The 20,565-nt window shown below is 35.6% G+C and overlaps 1 protein-coding gene across 5 annotated transcripts in view; it reads left to right on the top strand.

Moving 5' to 3' along the window:
* LOC106624584 (glutamate receptor ionotropic, kainate 2) overlaps positions 1-20,565 on the top strand; it is a 1,058,023-nt gene that overhangs the window by 963,655 nt on the left and 73,803 nt on the right. For all 5 annotated transcript variants that reach the window (XM_070112613.1, XM_070112614.1, XM_070112612.1 and 2 more), the window contains one exon: positions 1,675-1,872. In XM_070112613.1, coding sequence (XP_069968714.1) covers positions 1,675-1,872 — 198 coding nt within the window. The remainder of the gene's footprint in view (positions 1-1,674; positions 1,873-20,565) is intronic.

The raw sequence follows: 20,565 nt of genomic DNA, 5'->3' as shown, positions 1-20,565 counted from the left end.
ATATGCTATAGTTTAATGCTGGAAATCTACGATATCATCCATAAATTACCTTAGCTCCAATATATTGATTTTTATTATACCAGAATGAAATTGGGATTTTTTCCTTATAATCAATATATCCCATATATTAACCCCCTCAGACGTAATGTTCCTAATAAGGGATTTCAAAACTTAAATTTATTTTATTAAATTTCCGATTAAAAATATTTATTTAGGATATAGTTTTATTAGCTTTGGCTTATTAGCTTATGTCAATTAATAAAATTTGATTTGCAAAATACCCAACCACCACGGGTTGATTTCGTGAACAAATGTTCATAATACTAATTTTGTTCTGATAGATAATGCCTTGAAAGTGAATTTCTTAGTTGAATTTTACTCCAAAAATTAGTGAGTATTCCTGTTATCTATATTTATTAAATCTTTTATAAATAAATGCGCCAGCGTTGTTTAATGGTGCAAAAAGGAGCCTTAAAAGACAAGTTTACTCAACGGATACCTTTTACATTTGTAACTGCTCGCTATAATATTTTCCGAAGAGGAAATACTGAAATATTATATTTAGAGAGGGATTCTGATATTGAAAATGAATAAGTAAATGATGTGGATAATGGAATTATTAGTGTAGTTAAAAGCTACACCCTGCAGAGTCTGTAGTTAAAACTCACAATGACAGTGCATCTGAAGTAACATCAAATATCTAACATCTGATGATCATCTATTCAAGACAGTTGGAAACAGGTCTTCGATTGAAATTGAATTAGCAAAGCGAATCCTTAAAGAGTTAAAAGGACAAGTGTACATACTTGTATTATGAAACATTTCTTTTTTGTCAGAAATGTAAGTTTTACTTGTGCGGGAAACACGATTATAACTGTTTTTCTTTCTATCCTGAAAATTTAAAAATAAACATAAAATTTCTAACAATATATAGTAAAGTACATATGCATATGTAACATATATTTATGCAAAAACATATATTAACTAATGATTTAATAAAATGTTTAAGTTGGAGTGAATATTTTTGAATAAAAAAACTGATTTCAAATAACGAAAATATTTAAAATCATAGTTGCATGCATATTAATGTAAAACCCAGAGACATATGGTCACATATAAGGAACATAAAAAATTATATTAAGCAATGTCAAAAGTACAAAAAAAATTTTAGTTAATTTGGTTGATCTTAATATTAATGCAAGATGTTGTAATGAAACTAATCAAATTTAATTTTAATCTATTCGGTTATTCATACTGAATTCTTAAGCAAAATTTGTATACATGTTGGTACAGTTCTGTTCACCTAACGGTTGTTTGTGTCACCTAAAACCAATCGAAATTGATATATGCATATGTAAGGCTACAAAACTAAGGCATGTCTACTGTATTATTTCTCGCCTTTTATCTTTGCAAATTGCAAAAGTATAAAATGTTCAGTTAGACCCGAACTTAGCCCTTCCTTACGTGTAATATTTTATTTATTGTAATATTTGACTAACTTTATAAAAATCTTCCAATAAAAAGCCGAAGACTGTTAATTAAATCGTTCAGTTTTTCCCCGTATTTGCAGTAAACAAAAGAACGATATTCATTTAAATGTCATGCAGATATGCGTACGTCTGGTTATTATTAACATAATAATACTAATACACATTTTTTGTACATTTTTTGCAGGCAGTATCAACCCGTATTGTTGGAGCGATTTGGTGGTTCTTTACCTTAATTATTATATCGTCATATACTGCTAATTTGGCTGCATTCCTAACCGTAGAACGTATGATAACCCCGATCGAGGGCGCTTCTGACTTAGCTGAGCAAAGTGATATTTCATATGGCACCTTAGAAGGAGGATCAACAATGACATTTTTTAGGGTATTTATTGCTGCTACTTCACTGTTAACTAGATTTCAAGCCGTTATTATTAAACAAGAAATATTATATTAAACATCAAGAGTCTTAAAAAGTCAGATTTTCCATTATTATCCTTTTTAAAGAGATGTTAAAAGAATAGTATGAACAAAACAATTAGTATGAACAAAAAAAAAAATAGTTTCCAGGAGCATCAAGATTGTTATAATATCAGGAGGACGAGACTAGTTAAATTCTTAGTGACTGTCTATCTGTTCATTTATCTATCCGTCTGTCTGTTTGCCTGTGCAAGCGATAACATGAGTAAAAATTGACATAACATATTGTATAATTATGAAACTTGGTACACATGCTTCTCGGCACCCAATGAGGTTTGGCATTGCAGACGGGCGGAATTGGACCATTGCTGCGCCCTCAAAACGTTTTTAATCGGCAACTTATAAATTGTCATAACTAAGCTCCACAATAAGATCAACCATTTTTATTTAGTACAACGAATTGTATTGGGGAAGGGAATCTATAGTTTAAAATTTTTTTACAAAGTGGGTGTGACGCCGCCCTCTAATAAATTTAATGTACACATCTCTTAAACCATTCAAGCTATGACAACAAAAATCGCTCTGGGCAAATCTTTTTGGCATCCATATATATGCTGTGAAAATGTGTGAATTCGGATTATAACCTCGCCCACTCTCCATATAACGTGTTTCTTGAAAACTACTTAAAGTGCGATAAAGCACCTTATGACCAAAAATTGTGCAAATAGGATCAAAACCATATACCAAATATGTGGAGGCCAGTTTCTTTTGCGAACTTTTTATCGAAAATATCGGTTAATCTGTGAGATATATTCCTGATAATCTCTGCTAATAGTATGCCTGTATGTCAAAAATGGGTTGAATCGGATCAATAATTCCCTTAGCACCCATATACCTAATAGAAAGATTTTCGAACTTCTGACTTTATACCAAATATATCGGCAAATATGTTATCTTAATAAAATTGAGAAGCCGTGTTTTTCTATAAAGGATGCATATTTCTGCCCAAAGTGGATAAAGAATTACTCCTTATATGTATATTAGTAATGGTATGTGAAATACGTTAATTAAACTCAACCTTACCTTAACAATGTCAAAGGTTAATGCAACAAGCTTAGATCTTACTCTGCCACAAATATTACCCTGTTTAGTGATTTCCAATTTTCCTGCTGACTAGAAGCCGTTTAGGTTGGTCAAAATGTGTGATCCTTAAGGAAATTGAGTGGACAAGTTTTCTTAAAAAATAAATGATGGTTTAGCGCTAGTTATGTAAGGATTTGGTGTAAACCTTGGTATAAACCTCATATCCCTAATAACGGGTGTTTTTTTAGAGGTAGAATTTAAATTGCAATAAAACAACGATGGATTATTCGATTAACATACATTTTATTTATCCGAAAGATAATCTTGTGGCATTACATTTTAAATATGATTTCTGGCGTATGACCGCCACGGCTGGCTCGGATATCGTCCAATTTGGACGTCCAATTTTCGATGACTTTTTCCAACATTTGCTTTTGCGCATAGACCAATGACTTTACATAACCTCACAGAAAGTAGTCTAGCGGTGTTAAATCACAATATCTTGGAGGCCAATTCACAGGACCAAAAATTGAAAGTAGGCGGACACCAAACGTGTCTTTCAATAAATCGATTGTGGCACGAGCTGTGTGACATGTTGTGCCGTCTTGTAGGAACCACAGCTCCTGGACATCATGGTTGTTCAATTCGGGAATAAAAAAGCTAGCTAAAAGCTATCATGGCTATATACCGATCACCACTGACTGTAACGTTCTGGCCATCATCGTTTTTGAAGAAGTACGGACCAATGATTCCATCAGCCCATAAAGCGAACCAAACAGTCAGTTTTTCTGGATGTAACGGTGTTTCGACATACACTTAAGGATTAGCCTCACTCCAAATGCGCAAGTTTTGTTTGTTGACGTAGCCATTCAACCAGAAGTGCGCTTTATCGCATCATACGGTAAAATGAACGTATTCCACACAGAACCATTATTTTCGAAATAAACTCACACAATTTGCAAGCGTTGTTCAATCGTGAGTCTATTCATGATTAATTGCCAAACCAAACTGAGAATAAATCACTTGACAGCTGTTAAATCGGTCGCCATCTTGAACATTAATGCCAACTTAAAGTTATATACCTCGAAAAAAAACACCCGTTATAATGAATTCCCAACCTCTGATTGACGTTTTCCACCTCATCCCAATATATAATATATTATCAAAATATATTTATATTATATAGATTTAATTTGAAAATAAATTAATAAAATTAGAAATTAATAAAACTTTAGTTGATGTGAATAAAACTAAGTGAGTCATAACATATAACATAACTTATTAAAGTACCAAATCTACTTGTAATCCATTCAAGATTTCGTTGAATAATGAATGTTGAATTCTTTTGCAATATTTTTATACTCCCGCAACATGTTGCTACAGAGTATAATAGTTTGGTTCACCTAATGGTTGTTTGTATCACCTAAAACTAATCGAGTTAGATATAGGGTTATGAATATATAAATGATCAGGATGAAGAGACGAGTTCAAATCCGGGTGACGGTCTGTCCGTCCGTCAGTCCGTCTGTGCAAACTGTAACTTGAGTAAAAATTTAAGATATCTTTATGCAACTTGGTACACATGTTTCCAGTTACCGTAAGACGGTTGGTATTGCATATTGGCGTAATCGGACTACTGCCACGCCCAGAAAACGTCATTAATCAAAAACAAATAAATTGCCATAATTAAACTCCACAATAAGATAGAAGACTGTTATTTGGTATACAGGATCACATTAGAGAGGCATCTGCAGTTACAATTTTTTTTTTAAGTGGGCGTAGTCCTGACCCCAAATAGGTTTAATGTGCATTTATCCTAAAACGCTAAAGCTATAAAAAAATTATCTGAAAACAAATATTTGTAGTACCTCCATCGACAGTGTGAAAATTTGTGAAATTGGGTGACAACAACTCCCGCGCACTCCCCATATACGGTACTGTTAAAAAATACTCAAATCGCGATAAATCAAGCACAAAACACGCCTGAGACATTAGATTTTATCTCTGGGATGGTATGAGATGACTTTATGGGAATCGCGTTCAAAATTAGACAGTGGGGGTGGTACCGCCTACTTTAAGGTGGAAACTATAGAATTTAACATTCTTTAACCGAAGAGGCTTAACAGTTCAAATTAAAGTCGGAAATTATTATGTAGGGTATATTGGGGCAGAGAAATTGGCTGCTCGCATTTACTTTGGCATTGCTCAGGTATACTTGTGATTTTCAAGCAATTTTATAAATATATAGAGTTGGGGTAATTCGTAGACTAAATTGCCATGTTCTCGGCATTCAACTATAGTATGAAACAATACATACGGTATAAATCCAGCCGGATGCTGGAAATTCTTATTCAAGGTATATGGTAGCTAGGGAATTTATTCAGTTCTAGTTTTACGACATATTATTACGAGAAATATATACTCTTTGAGTTTCATTAATATACCTAACAGATTGACTAATTATAAGGTATTTTAGGTATATGGGAGATAAGTGTAGTATTGACTCCATTTTATCCTTTATACCATTAACAAGGTATAAGACGTAGAGTCAAGCGGATGTTTGGAAATCCTGATATTAGTTATTCACCTAATTTTATCCATTTTATACACAGAGATGGACCGTTGGGAGAAAATTACGCTCTCTCAATTTTATTAAGCCGATATGTGCGGTATAAAGTTAACTGGAAGTTCGACATCGAAAATTGTTACATTAGGTATATGGGGGCTAAAGGAAGTATTGATCTCATTCAAACCATTTTTGATTTACGGACATTAATATTAAAAGATTCTTTTCGACCTTAGATAATATAACTCACAGATTGACCTATGTTTTTTATAAAAAGTACGCAATAATCCGATTTCACCCATTTTTACGCTGTCGGAGGGGGGCTGAAAAGATTTGTCCAGAGCAAGTGGTATGATTTATTGTGTTTCGTGCTAGTGGTAATGGTCCGACCCCACCCATCTGCAATATTGACTCCCCTTTTGTACCAAGGAATACGTGTACCAAGTTTCATCAAGATATCTCAATTTTTACTCAGGTTGCACGGACGTACAGACAGACAGTCACTCGGAATTCTACTCGTCTCGTCTTCCTGATCATATATATATGTATATAAGGCATATGTAAATGAATGTTATTACCGGTGTAAGAATCCACGAAGTTAAAATTTGAACATTTCTTCAAAATTTGAAAATGATTGAAAATACATTTTTTTCTTAGATTTGTTACTAAGGACAAATAAACAAAAGAAATAAATGTTGAATTTTTTATTTTATTACTTATTTATTAAAAACTAATCACAAAAATATTTATAGTTTATTATTATAAAAATTTAGAAATTTATTCGTCTATTCTGACAGTGTCATTGGAAAACGTCGAACAGGACCATTTCTCCAATATATTTTGCAGTCAAACTTGTTGCTACAATAACGTGGTCTTTCTGGTTGTCACACGTGTACCGTTGTATAATTGAGATGGATTGAAATTAGCCTGAAGAATATTAGGTTTTTTTGTTTTCTTAGTAACTAGTTCAATAATAAATGCAAAAGAAAGACTACAAGCAACCTGAATGTGAATTAATTATATAATTATTACAAAATTACAAAACTACTCCGAGAGTATTGGCTAGTTTGAAAAATCGCCGAGTTTGAGACGTTTGAGTCCACTTGGTGGTCCATCTCTAGAAGTTAAGATAGCTATTACTTCGTTACCATTTTTATAAACTTCTGCGGTAACCGAGTTTACACGTCTAGATCATGCTCTACATCAACCCTTCTACAATACCAAGGTGCTTTGAAAATTAGTCTTAGTATTTTGATTTGGAGTTGTTGGATAAGTTTCTTATTATTTGCGTTAGTACTTCCCCAGAATTGTGCATTACAGCTCCATACTGATCTGAATACTTGTTTATAGATAAGTAACTGATTTTTGATTTGTTACTAATTAACCAGTTATAATTTGAACATAAGGCAGTATGGTATCATCTGCAAATGTGGCTGTTGTGTAATTTTCGTCAATTTGCAGAATAGAATCTAAAGAAGAGGGCCCATCACACTATCTTGTGGAACTTCGGTTTTTTTTTTCTTAAGGATAGAATACTCGTCTCTTTGTTTAACGCAGAAGTAACGACGTGATAACTATGATTTTATGATATCATAATGATGTTTTAGTAAAATTAATTTCAATTTTGAAAGCAGACCTTTTTAGCAAACTTTATCGAACGCCTTTGCAACATCCAAAAACACGGCAGGACAGAATTTTTATTCCTCAAAGGCGTTTTCTATAACATGTGTAATTCTGTGGATTTAATACATCGTAGAATAGTTAGTTCGAAACCCAAATTGATGCGCTGGAATTATAGCTTTTCGTTCTATGATTTTATTGAGACATTTCTTTTTCAAAAAGTTTCGAGATTTTCAGTAGAAGCGATACGGGCCTGTAAGAGGATACATCTTTCCTGGTTTCCCCTGGCTGTTGAATCAAGATAATTTCAGCAATTTTCTAAAAAGTTGAACCGTTTTTAAAATGAAAAGACGCGTTAATAATGTTAGATATTTTACTATACTTATTGGAGGAAGTTGTTTTAGTGCCACCGGGGGATATTTTTTTCCCCATACTCAGCCCACTGCTTGTGTAACTTGGGATTTCTTCGCTTTCTTGACTGCAAACAGTAGGATAATGTGTTTCATATGGGAAGAATATGTTGTTTAAATAATCCGAAAATAATAATTAATGGGACATTCTTGAGATTTTAGTGATTGTAGTCTTTTATATCTTTTCCAAAGATAGTAATTGGAATTTCTTCCATTGGTTAAAGATCGAAAATATTTTGAGAAACTTTCATCTTTACAGCTTTTAATTTTACGATTAAGATCTTTCGAAACTTTATTTAAACAAGAAAAAACGTTAACTTCGGTTGCCCCGAAGCTATAATACCCTTCACAAAAACAAAGGCCCCTTACAAGAACTTCATTCCGACCGTTCAATTTGTATGGCAGCTATATGATATAGTGATCTGATCTGACCAATTTCTGTGGAGAATAATTTGTTGCCTTAAGCAATAACTCGTGCCTAATTTCGTGAAGATACCTCGTCAAATAAAAAAATGTTCCATGCAAGCACTTTACTCCGATCGTTCAGTTAATATGGCAGCTATATGCTATAGTCATCCGATCCATACAATTTCTTCGGAGATTAGATTAATGCTTTAAATAATAATACATGCCAAATTTCGTGAAGATACCTCGTCAAATGAAAGAGTTTTCCATACAAGCACTTCATTCCGATTGTTCAGTTTGTATGGCAGCTATATGCAAATGAGCAGCTTCTTGGGGAGATAAAGGAGTCTTCACAATTTCTGATCGATATCTCAAAAACTGAGGGACTAGTTCGCGTATATACAGACGGACAGACAGACGGACATGGCTAAATCAACTCAGCTCGTCACGGTGATCATTTATATATATACTTTTTATGGTCTCCGACGTTTCCTTCTGGGTGTTACAAACTTCGTGGCAAAATTAATATACCCTGTTCAGGGTATAAAAAATAGACGTATCAGCTTGAAGCATGCAGTATTCCCAATCTGTACGTTTGTTGCAGAAGGCCCTGTTTTGTCTTTAAGGATGACGGTTCCACTAAAGTTTAATTAGATTGGAGAATGATGCGAGTTATGGTCATAAACCTGATTAATCAACAGATAGTTCTAGGATGTTTTGGCGACAATAAAAAAATTTATCAGATCTTGAATCTTTTGGCTGTTTGATGGCCAATATGATGGTAAGTCCGCCGAGAATGCATACATTTTGATTAACTGCAGTGCTTTATAATGTTTTCTATCCTTTGTAGTCGTAAAAATCTCCACCCATTATTTATCTATATCTGTGTTTGGTCATTAAGTTTCAAATTGGATTTGATGTCTTGGAAGACTATACACAGAGGTAAATGAGAATGAACATTTAACCCCGTCAATAGTCACTGTTGTAGCTAGAACTTTATCAGTTGCAAGTTTTTCTTTCTAAAATGTTTAATAGTATTCTTAATTAATATTGCACATTATATGCATATTAACTTTTGATTTGAATGAAGTACGCAAACGCGAAAAAGTTTTAAGTCTTAAACAAATTCATTTTTGAATTCTTAAAATTGTTCTCGTTTATTTTTCAATCCGGTAGTTGATTTTTCAAGTAGGTTTTGAATTCATCTTGCTTGTTGAGTTTCTGCAAGATCTGTGTTAAAATGCTGTTTTTCGATTTATTGTCATTTTTTTTTGCTATTAAAACATTAGCAAAAGTAGACCTTTTTTATGTTTCAGCTATAATTTTCGGAACTTCTTGTTGATAAGGCTCATTATTTTTTGTCCTAAAATCTACAGAACCTTCTAAGTTTCGAGATATGCCGTCACTCTTCTGCTCTGGTTTTGATCATTCAGAATTTGTTTACCACCATAGTTTGGTGTATGGCCTAATGGTTGGCAATTTTGCATTGTGGTATCATCTTAGGCAGTATCCATGGAAACAATTGAATTGAATATAGTTTTGGTCTCGAAAATCTTTCTTATGTTCTCCATGGGATCGAACGTTACCAAAAACATGTCGAGGGGAGTTTTAATTTTCCATTGAAGTCTACGGGCAGGACTCAGCGCATTTAATCCCTGCTCCTTTAAATCATTAATAATAGATTTCGGATCGCAAAAATTGGGCATATTTTTACAATAACTCTTATTGGCCGTGTTTCCTAAGTGTGCTTTTACATTGGGACTCTTTTGACACTACTATCGGCAAATTCTCTTTTGGTGTCGCTCTGTCCATTCACACGAGCAAAAAGATTCCAGCAACTTAAATCGAGTTTTTCTGTCATTCCTTTCCATCAAATTTTCGCAAATATTTGTGCGGTTCGACCGCGCAACACTTAGAGCGTGTTGCATATTTCACTTGTATGTTGGGATGATGGTCTCACAATTTGCTTGCAATGAATTACCATGAATATGGTAAAAAAATATGCATAATACCTACCCGCTTAATAGTTTCAAAGAAATATAATACTTAAGTCGGGAATTCCCTAATCTACTAATATTTTCAAGACCAAATTTATAACAGGAATTTCCTAATCGTTAAGTATTAAAATCCCATATTTTTTTATTCCATATTTTTTTCTATTTATTATAAAACATCCTTGAATTAGTTACAATTCTTGTTTTAAATAAAATTATATTTGAACTAAATTCTTTGCGGTTATGCGGTATGTTATTAAAAATTAAAATTGAATTTTGAGTATCATAATTTTCTCCTTATTTACAATTTTTCATAATATTTCTATTACTCTATGCATACAAATTTTGCATATCACATACAAAAAATAGATAACAGAATTTAAATTATTGAACGAATGGTATAGATTCATTTGAAACCGAGCGCTCTTGCATCCATTCAAAGAATTTAAAAGTGAAAAGGAATGCTGAAAAGGGTAGCAGCGAGCGGTTACGAGCAAGACCACAAAGCGTGCCAACCGAACACGAGATAATTTTCTTAGATTATTTACATATTTTTCCTAAAATTGTCTAAAAAACTACTTTCAAAATTGCTATACCATTCTAATTCGAATATATTTGAAAAAAAAAATGAAGAACTATTGTACAAAGTCTGAAACCTTTAGTTCAAAATAGAGACACAAATACTGTCATGATAGCAGCATACCATCTCAAAAGTAATTGCAATAACATAGGAATCCTTCCTTGTTTGAAAATGTCCAACCAATTTGTGTACCGGCAGGTGTAGTTGAATATTCTACACCAAGCAGGGAACTAAAGTTTTTTTCTTGGAGCAGATTTCCTATTGTAGTCCCTGTAGACATTAAACAAATGTTAAAATCTCCAACAATTAGCCTATTTTGATAGCATAACTCAGAAGTAAGGACTTCCTGAAGTTCATCAATCAAATGTCTGACGAAGAAAGCTGAATTTCTTTATATAATCAGAATAATAATATTGAAACATTAAACAAAACCGCTTCTAAAACTTAGCGGCCAGAATAAATTTTCTTCACAGCCTTTGGTTCTACAGAGCTAGCAATACTATGTTTTGAATATATGATTGTATAATGCCCCGTTTATTCGTGCTGTCTATCCTCAGCTCGTTAATTGGAGTAAATCTTGGTATATCAAAATTTCTACAAAACATAAAATAATGTGAGCGTGAAGACCCGGAACATTATGGAATAAAATTTCCTGATGTTCGGGAAATCATAAAATTGAAACTTGTTGTCAGAGTTTTATTGGTGTTTAATCCCCTCAGTTCCCTAAATACAGGATCCGATTCAGAAAATTTCGTATGATGAATAGAGCTTCTGCAGTAGTACCTCGACTAAAAGCGACATATATTGAAGACGTTCTGGGTCGAGTATGACTACAACTTTGTTGTATGTGGCACCCTGGCTTTTGTGAATAGTTAGTCCCTCAGCCGGAACAACTGGAAACTGATTTCTTTCAATTGAAATTTGTTCATTTCTTTTATATTGAAAAGATTTTAAAACTTTTCCAATTGGTGACCAAGAACTTTCTAGAGGATGAGGCTTTTTTGATCGTGCTTCAAACCAACAGATGGTTCCAAAAATTTAATCCACAGAGTTGTTGGAAAAGAACAATGGAAATAAATTTGTATAAGTTGTCGAGCTGCCCCATTAACCAAGCCATCACACGTTTTTTTATTCATTGTAATCATATATTTGGCTTAGGTTTTTAGTGTCAATTCATAGGGCACTCACTACGTTTCAGAAGTTTTGAAATGTTTCACCCTTTCCAAAATATTCTCATTTTCACTTATACCAATTCCTTTAACTGAGTCTTTTGCAATTAACGGAAAGCTTCAGTTGGGGTTCGACTCAGCTTGGGACCGATTTAACACATTTTCGGCATTAAACTATGGTATATCTAATATTTAACTTTATATAAAACGGAAGTTTGAAATTTTTACATAAAATATGTTGGAGCTAGGGTCAATATATCCGCGATAAAGGGTACTAGGGTAATAATATTAAATCTAACATATATCTTTATATATAATATAATATATCTATTTTCTAAAGCTTAAAAATATTCCGTCATGATCACTATATGGTGTTTCATATGTGATACATGAGGTCATTGCAGAATCCATGCCAATGAAGATTGAAATCCTAACTGTTGTAATCGAGCCTCCAAATCAACAGTTGCTGTTAGGCGACATATGTTAAAGTCACCAAGGACTACTGACGGTCCATTACATTGTTCAGTTATCTGACTATTATTTTCCACTTGAAGTTCCGGAAGTCTATAGTGGGGGTTCCTTTTCACAAGTGATATGGAAACTGTTGAATTGTTTACGTTTAACAGTTGGTAAACGTTTGTTAAACCGGTGTCGTTCCTTGAAAATGATCCTTCTGATAGACGTGGGCGCCTATCTTGCTTGTAGTATATTATAAGGCCGTTGGCAGGGCGTCGTTGGGATGACCTTGCTTCTCCATCAAGGCGTGCAATAACACTTTAGCCTTTTATTGGGAATTCTTCTTGAGGTAAGGCCCAGGTCTCGGCAAAGCACAGAATATCAGCAGAACAAATCAGCTTGTCTGATCTGATATCTTCAATATGCTTGTTTAGGCTCCTTACATTTTGATAATAAATATCCAGGCGTTGTTCCGATTTTTCAGCCTAAAATCTGTAGCATGTCGTCAATGCTCCTTTTGTTTTCAGCCTATTAAGTTGAGTTTTAATTAGATCCTGCGGTCCAAATGGGTTCGGGGGAGAAAATGTCCCGATTATATATTATCCCTTGGCACTTGTGGCTCTGCTACATCCTACATATAAAGCTGATCTGCTTACTCTAACCTCTAGATGAACAGCAACTTGTGTGTATGTTCCACCTTGACTTATATATATCGTGATGGCTTCAGCTGGAATGACCGGAAACTGTCTGCGTTCTATGGTTATTTGCTCATTTCTCTTGTATTGGAATGATCGGACCACGCTCATGATTGTGCAAAGCTTGTAACTCTTGATTCTGCGAATTTTATCCATAGTTGCATTACTGAACTTTCAGATCTATGTGATTCGGAATTAACCTGCATTAGTTCCCCCGTAGCACCATTGACGAGATCATCACTTATGCTTCGACATATATTTGATCGAAGTCTTGAGCTGCAATGTCTAAAGCATTCCTTGTATTTCTAATAGCTTAAAAGACTTCACAGCTTCTAAAATGTTTGCTCTGCTGCGTTCTGTTAAGGAACTTGACTTAATTATATCCTTCGCAGTCGAAATGAACCCCTCGGTCATCGTGCTCGCCAGTTTAGTTACATTGAAATCATTTGCTCCTGCATTTGAAAAAAATAGATGAATGGCTTCATTAAGTATCTCATTAGGGGTCTATTCCCTGCTTTTGATTAATTGGATGTCAGCATGCAACATATTTCCCTCTGACATGTTATTTAAAGCGATGGAAAATGACTGATCTTTACGCTGGCGCATTATTTCAGTGAGCTCAAAGTACCAAAATTGATCCCAAAGCGGAGCTGTAATGATTATTCCTATTCGGCGCAAATATTCATCGATCTCCTACTGGAGGCAGCTGCTTTAAGTCACCAAACACAATAATTGGTATGCCTCCAAAGTAAGCGCTGCTCCTGAAAATTTGCTTTAGCCTGCAAATCTAAATATGCAAATATCTTTGCTCCAACCATTGAAATTTCGTCAACTATAATAAGCCTAATATCTATGAGATTGGCATGAATAGTATTTAATGTGTCACTATTTAGTGGCCGAAAATCGCTGTAAGACTGGTTGACGGGGAGTGAAAAAATCGAATGAAGGGCTCCAATTCTAAATGCTTCTTTTCCAGTGGATGCGCAAAGTAACACCTTGGCTGTTTCGGGGTTCGGTAGTTGTTATAAGCCGACTCTTGCCCACTCCAGCACCGCCTCCGACATATTCGAAGAAGATTTCCCCTTTACTGACATTGTGCATTACATGAGCAAAGTATTCCCTCTGTTTGCTGTTAAGTGACTACACCATTGCCACTAAATCGTCTTCTAATATTAGAAGTGGGAGTTTAATTATTCGAACCACCTCTTCCTCTGTATTGTTGTGCTCTTGAAAAACATTAATGTCTCCTGTTTGCTCTGGAACGGCTAGAGCTCTGAATCCGGGATCTAAAAGTTGTGAGGCAGCTCGATCATCAGCTGTTTCTTCTGCTGTGACATGATGGTTTTCCAAAATCCGTTCTAGTTCGTTCGATGAAAATTTGTCATATTTAAGCTTATTCAACTCAATTTGCTCCTTGTGTGCATTGCAAATACTCTTGACCTCATTATTTAATACGCTTGTTTCCTGACTTCTCCATGGGTGAAACATCATGGCTGTTTCTCTGAAGAAATCGGCTCTTGAACTTTCAACGCTAAAACGTTTCCAACGCAGAATAAGGGCTTGCTTCTTCCTTAGAAATCCTGATTCATCCTTTAATGCCATTGGAAGTGCAGCTGTCGTGTCATTCTCGTTTTTTACTTCGTTGTAGTCTTCGGTATTATCAGAAACATTTCTGCTTGTTTTGCAAAATCTGAACCATGCTGCAAAATCTGCTAAGCATAGTTCTTCCAATTGATCGAGCCTTTGAGAGTAGTGCTCCAGAACACTCGGCACATATATGTCCGTAGAGTCCTCCTGTAAAGCATTCAATTCAAGTCGGGGCTTTATCATCCTTACTCGGTTGTTTGGATGTAATGTATTTATAAATATTTCCCCATTACTGGCTTCTGATAGATGCAGTCCCAAAATATTATAAGCTGCTTCTTGAGCCGATATTTCCGATCCATTTACAAATTTGTTTCCGATGTGCTGCATTTTTTTTTAATGGAAAAGTTCCCTGCATTTATTTGCTCCATGGCTTGTCTCAATAATGTTGATACTCCTCTTTGGATTTTTTTAAATTAATGATATAGCTGCAGCGTATGCGTTCAGAATGAATTGAATATCCATATTTGTTCTATGCAATTTAAGGATATTTTTATTTTAGGCATTTAGAAGCCTGTAGGAAAATTTTCTCTTTAGGAAAATGTGTGGCTTTTTTTTACAGATGAGCGAAGAGCAAGCTTGTATCCTTCATAATGGCCAGTACATGCCATGACAATGTGGTGATCCCATATGCTGGAATTCAATTCTGTAATAGTAACGGACTACTAAATTCTCTCCAAATAGTCCGTTTTGTAATAATTTTAGCATTTGGCGGAATCGATTGTCGAAATACCTGGAACATGTAACTGGATCTGTCCTTATCAGTCTCGCCTTTTCAGAGCTTGATAGAGCAGTAGCTTCCTCTTCCGAAATGTCTACTTTATCCACCAGTTTCTTCAGTATGACTATCAACTCAGGCCATTTTGTTTATGCAACAGACATTGTGATCAAAAATGTTGGCAAACCAAACTTGCGGATCATGTCTAAAACTTTCTTCTTTTCAGCCTCCCAATGTGCAGGTGAGGATCGAAGTCCGTTGAGTACATGATAGCCTTCATCATGCTGGATAAGGTTGCTGACAAAATTTTCATCCCTCACATTTGCAGCAGTTATATTTCTCGATCCAGACTTTTTACGCAAGCAAGCATGGAAATTGCATTTTGCATATGCAACTCGTTGAACTTATATACAGGAGCACGTCCACGTGCACACAACGCCGATCATAGCGTCGAATTTCAGAACGTGCAATTTTACTGTAAGTTGTTGAGGATATCCTCTTTTTTTCGCAATAAATCGTTGGATACGACAATTCCTGATCATCGTCGTCGGTTGTACCGTTCCTTGGGCATCTACCTTGTCCTGGTGCCATTGCACCCCGTTCAATGGATCAATTTTCAACGGGTTCATTGTCCATTAAAGTCTCCTGACCACCTGGATTTCAATCCTCTTCTATTTCAAGCGGTACATTTTCCTGACGGGCATTAAGCAGGTCTCTTACTCATCTGCAGGATCCGCAATAAATAGCACAGTTTCCTCGTTTGAAGCATTTGCCAGCCAATCACTTGACATTTGTATATTATGCTTGACGTAGAGCTCTCTACCCAGCAGATAGTTTGATGCCTCCAATATACGATAGCATGTGTTGCAAAAGTTGTACTTTTGGTTCGAAGACGGTAATTTTTATGACAGATAAAACTTTTTTCTAGCATCTTCTGAGCGTGCAAATTTTGTTGAAGTCTGACATCTAGTTTCTTCACTTGGTGAGGGAACCAAGTTCCACCACAATACACGCATATTTCAGTGGGCCCTTTCCTTATCAACAATGCGTACATATCAAATATATTGGCAGCTCGACATTGACGTTCTTGGTTTTCTAGCTGTGCATCAGGAAAAAGTTCACGACGTCTTCTTATATTCCTCCTGGTTTGCGTCTCGCTTTCTAACTGACGATTTGCGGGATCCGATCTATGAAATTGTACTCTTTCCAACGTTGATTTCTGCTCGTTTGCTAGTTGTTGCCTGGTTTGCTGGCGGGTCACTCTTCTTTGACAAGAATTTAAAATTCTCACGACGTCTTCTTATTGGATCTTCTCGTCAATGCTGCATTTCGTTGCCTTTCTTCTTTCTTTGTTATTGCATTCTGACGCCGTACAGAACGTTCCATTGTGTTGCGCTCCTGCTCCGCTGCTTTATATTCCGGATTGGTTCTCCTATTTAAATGTTCCGCAGTGTTGCGTTCGTGTTCTTCAGCCCTATATTCCAGATCCAAGCGCCTGTTCGAATGACCTATTGTGTTGCGCACCTGCTCTATATTCCGGATTGGTTCTTCTATTTAAATGTTCCGCGGTGTTGCGTTCCTGTTCTTCAGTCCTATATTCCGGATCCAAGCGCCTGTTCGAAAGTCCTATTGTGTCGCGCTCCTGCTCCGCTGCTCTATATTCTGGATTCAAACGTCTGTTTGAATGTTCTTCTCTATTACGCTGCTGCTCTGTGAAGTAGGTTCTGTCGTCTAGTGGAACGTGCAGAACTGTCACGAGTTCTCTCCTCATTGTGGTACTCCGAATTTGAGCTGCGTAATTCTGCAATATAGTCGGCGTTTCTCTGTCTATTATTTTCCAAATTTTGACTATATTGTTGTCGGCTTCGATTCTGAGCATTGCGACGTCTTTGTTCCTGCGATTGTCTAAATACTCTTGGCATTTTTATAAATTAATGAGATATTTATACAAATATACTAAAAATAAACAGTGAAAAAATTTTAATAGAATTTAAATAATGCTTATTTAAAAAAAATAATAATATACTTAAAATAATGCTTATTATTTGAAAAGGTTTTTTTTCGTTGTTTTGAAAGTTGTGTGCCTTGTTGAAAGTTTAAGGTGCTCGCGTAAACTGAAGTGATCCGATGTGTTGGGACCTATTTATGGAATGTTTTAGAGCCCGACTTCACACCTGCAAACTCTTTTGCCCTTCTTGGTATCATCAAAGAATTTTCGAAGAAATGTTAAGGCGTTAATTACAAAAGTTGCATTGTAGAGGTTATTTTTTACCTAGGTTATACTTTCTACCTCAACTGCGAACTACGTTTACTTCCTACCTAGGTTTTGTTTTATACCTACCCATCAGTTATTTAGGGTTTTAAATTATTATTAATAAATATAATATATCTTGAATTATTGGGGATTTATTTATTTAATGGATACTAAAAATATAATTTCCCCTTTCTCTTATCCATGCCTAATTTCACCAAGTAATTTTAGTGGAAATATTATAAGACGTTAACCACAAAAGGGGCATTATCTAGGTTTTTTTTTATCTAGGTTATACTTTCGAGCTACGCTTCGACCAATGTTTATTTCTTACCTGTTATTCTACCTAGAATGTTTTGTACCTACCCATCAGTTAATTAGGGTTCTAAAACTGAATAATTATGTTTTCAAAGTTATTGTTCTATTATTATTAACAAATAATAATATTTCTTGAATAATTAGGGACTTGTTTATTTTATGGTTAATTAAATGATATTTTTGCTCCTTACTCATATGTATCTCTTCTTAACACAATTTTCAACTTATTGTCCCAATTAGCAACATGTCATAAATAACTTTTGGCTCAAGCAAAACAGTTTTTGGCAGATATAAGAAAAATTTTATTGAAAGCGCAAATTGGACAGTATAAATTATTAATTAATGTGATTCGTTTTTAATATTTATATTATTTGTAAAGTGGTTAAATCTGATTACAATGCAAATATATTGTAGAAGATTGATTAGTTATGTTACTCACTATTTACCATACAGGAAAAATTTAAGGCTTTAATTTCCTATTACAAGCTATATTTCATTTCGGAGAAAATGGGTTCTCTACAAGTATTTAATGAAAGAAGTAAGTCATGCAAAACTTTGTGAAGATATTTTGTTATATAAAAAAGTTGCCCATACAAGAACTTGATTTTGATCGGTCAGTTTCTATGATAGCTGTATGCTATAGTGGTACGATCTTAACAATTCGTTCGAAGATTGAAGCCATATCTTAAGCAATAATCCATACTGAAATCTTCTATAAAAACTTATTTTGATCGGTCCGTTTCTATGATAGCTGTGGTCTGATATCTTGGACAATCATCATCCATGCCATATTTCGTGAAGATAACTTATCGTAAACCATATTTTTCAAATAAGAATTTAATTTAGATTGTCAGTTTGTATGGCAGATATATGCCATTGAGAGAAATCCATGCCGGATTTCGTGAAGATATCTTAGGTTAGGTTAGGTTAGAGGGTCGATCCTAAGAAGGATCACACTTGGACAGCTTAAACGCCGGTCCGTTGTGGTACCCAAAACTCCTATGAGCCGGATCAATATGGAGAACCAACTCGATCCCATTCCGATGTGAGCGGGGCAAGGGTACCCCCCCTGGCCAGCTCATCGGCCTTGCAATTCCCAGCGATTCCGCTGTGACCAGGCACCCAAACTAGCCTGATATTGGAGTAGCATGATGCTAATTCTAGCGAGGACAGGCACTCCTTGACTAGCTTTGAATGCACGGTTCGCGCACTCAGGGCTTGTATTGCCGCTCTGCTGTCGGAGTGAATGCTAACATCTCTAAACGAAGCTACCCTACGTAACAGTACTTCTACTGCCACCTTGATCGCGGCCACTTCCGCCTGAAAAACGCTACAGTGGTCCGGTAGCCTGAAGCAAAGATTGACGGAGAGCTCTTTACAGAAAACCCCCCTTCCAACTCCTCCTAGCTTCGACCCATCCGTGAAAAAACTCACCGCGCCTCTTTTCCAGCGGCTTCTTCCCCTCCACATCTCCCTCGTCGGGATATGAGCAGAGAAAAACCGCCTCGAGTGGCCGCTGTGACGCAGTGATCCAAATTTTTAGGAATGCAGGTGAAGGAGGAGAGAATTGCGGCATGTCCTTGTTCGGACCTCTTTACAAGCCCAGCTTCTCTGAGCCTAATAGCACACCTCGCAGCAATGCACCTACCGGCAATGTCCACAGGTGCTATATTTAATATAGCGTTGAGAGCTATCGTTGGTGTGGTTCGCTGTGCACCGGAGATTCCGATGTGCGCCGCTCTTTGGACTCGCTCAAGCTTTTTAGCCAGGGTAGTCTTTTCGAGCGCCTTCCACCAGACGAACACACCATAGAACAGTATTGGCTTGACTACGGTTTCGTAGAGCCAGAACACCACCTTTGGTGAGAGTCCCCACCTTTTCCCTATAGCTCCCCTGCAGCAGTATAAGGCGACCGATGCCTTCTTGACTCTTTCCTCGATGTTCGGCCTCCAAGAAAGCTTTCTATCAAGGATGAACCCTAGGTATGAAGATATCTTATCTAATGAACAATTTTTCCATGCAAGCACTTGACGTGTTCAAAATTTCAGATCGATATCTCAAAAACTGAGGGACTAGTTCGCGTATATACAGACGGACGGACGGACAGACGGACATGGCTAAATCAACTCAGCTCGTCACGGTGATCATTATACATATAATAATACTTTATATGGTCTCCGCCGTTTACTTTTGGATGTTACAAACTTCGTGGCAAAATTAATATACCCTTTTCAGGGTATAAAAAGACATCTTGAAGTGAGATATACATAAGTATGAATGTGATATTAACTCTAACTTATAAGACTATGTGGCAAACGTCAACCAGAGTATCGGAATTCATTATATGAAGGTGTGAAGTTTAGACCAAGGTATATATTAATTTCATTCTAATTCAGCGTCAAACCACATAATTTTTACGAAATCTTATCCACTTAATTTCGTTAAAATATCACATTTTGATCAACCGGAACGGTTTAAAGTCAGGTGGAAAGACGGAAATCATATATATATTGGGGATAGAGAAAGATATTTATTTTGACATTGCTCAGCTATTCTCGAGAACATATTTTGAAGCTATTTTATATATAAACAAATATTAATACTGACTGACCGACATATTCGGCATATAACTGGTTAGAATAACGAAAAGCATTATAAGTAGTATATGGAAGTTGAGGGTAGTATTAACCCGATTTTATAAATTTTTGTCAATACTACATACTACTAATATGCCACAAACTAATAAAAA

Source organism: Bactrocera oleae, chromosome X (genome assembly GCF_042242935.1).
Source record: "Bactrocera oleae isolate idBacOlea1 chromosome X, idBacOlea1, whole genome shotgun sequence".
Lineage (NCBI taxonomy): Eukaryota > Metazoa > Arthropoda > Insecta > Diptera > Tephritidae > Bactrocera > Bactrocera oleae.
Note: the sequence above shows the minus strand (reverse complement) of the source record. Positions and strands in the feature narration are given on the sequence as shown.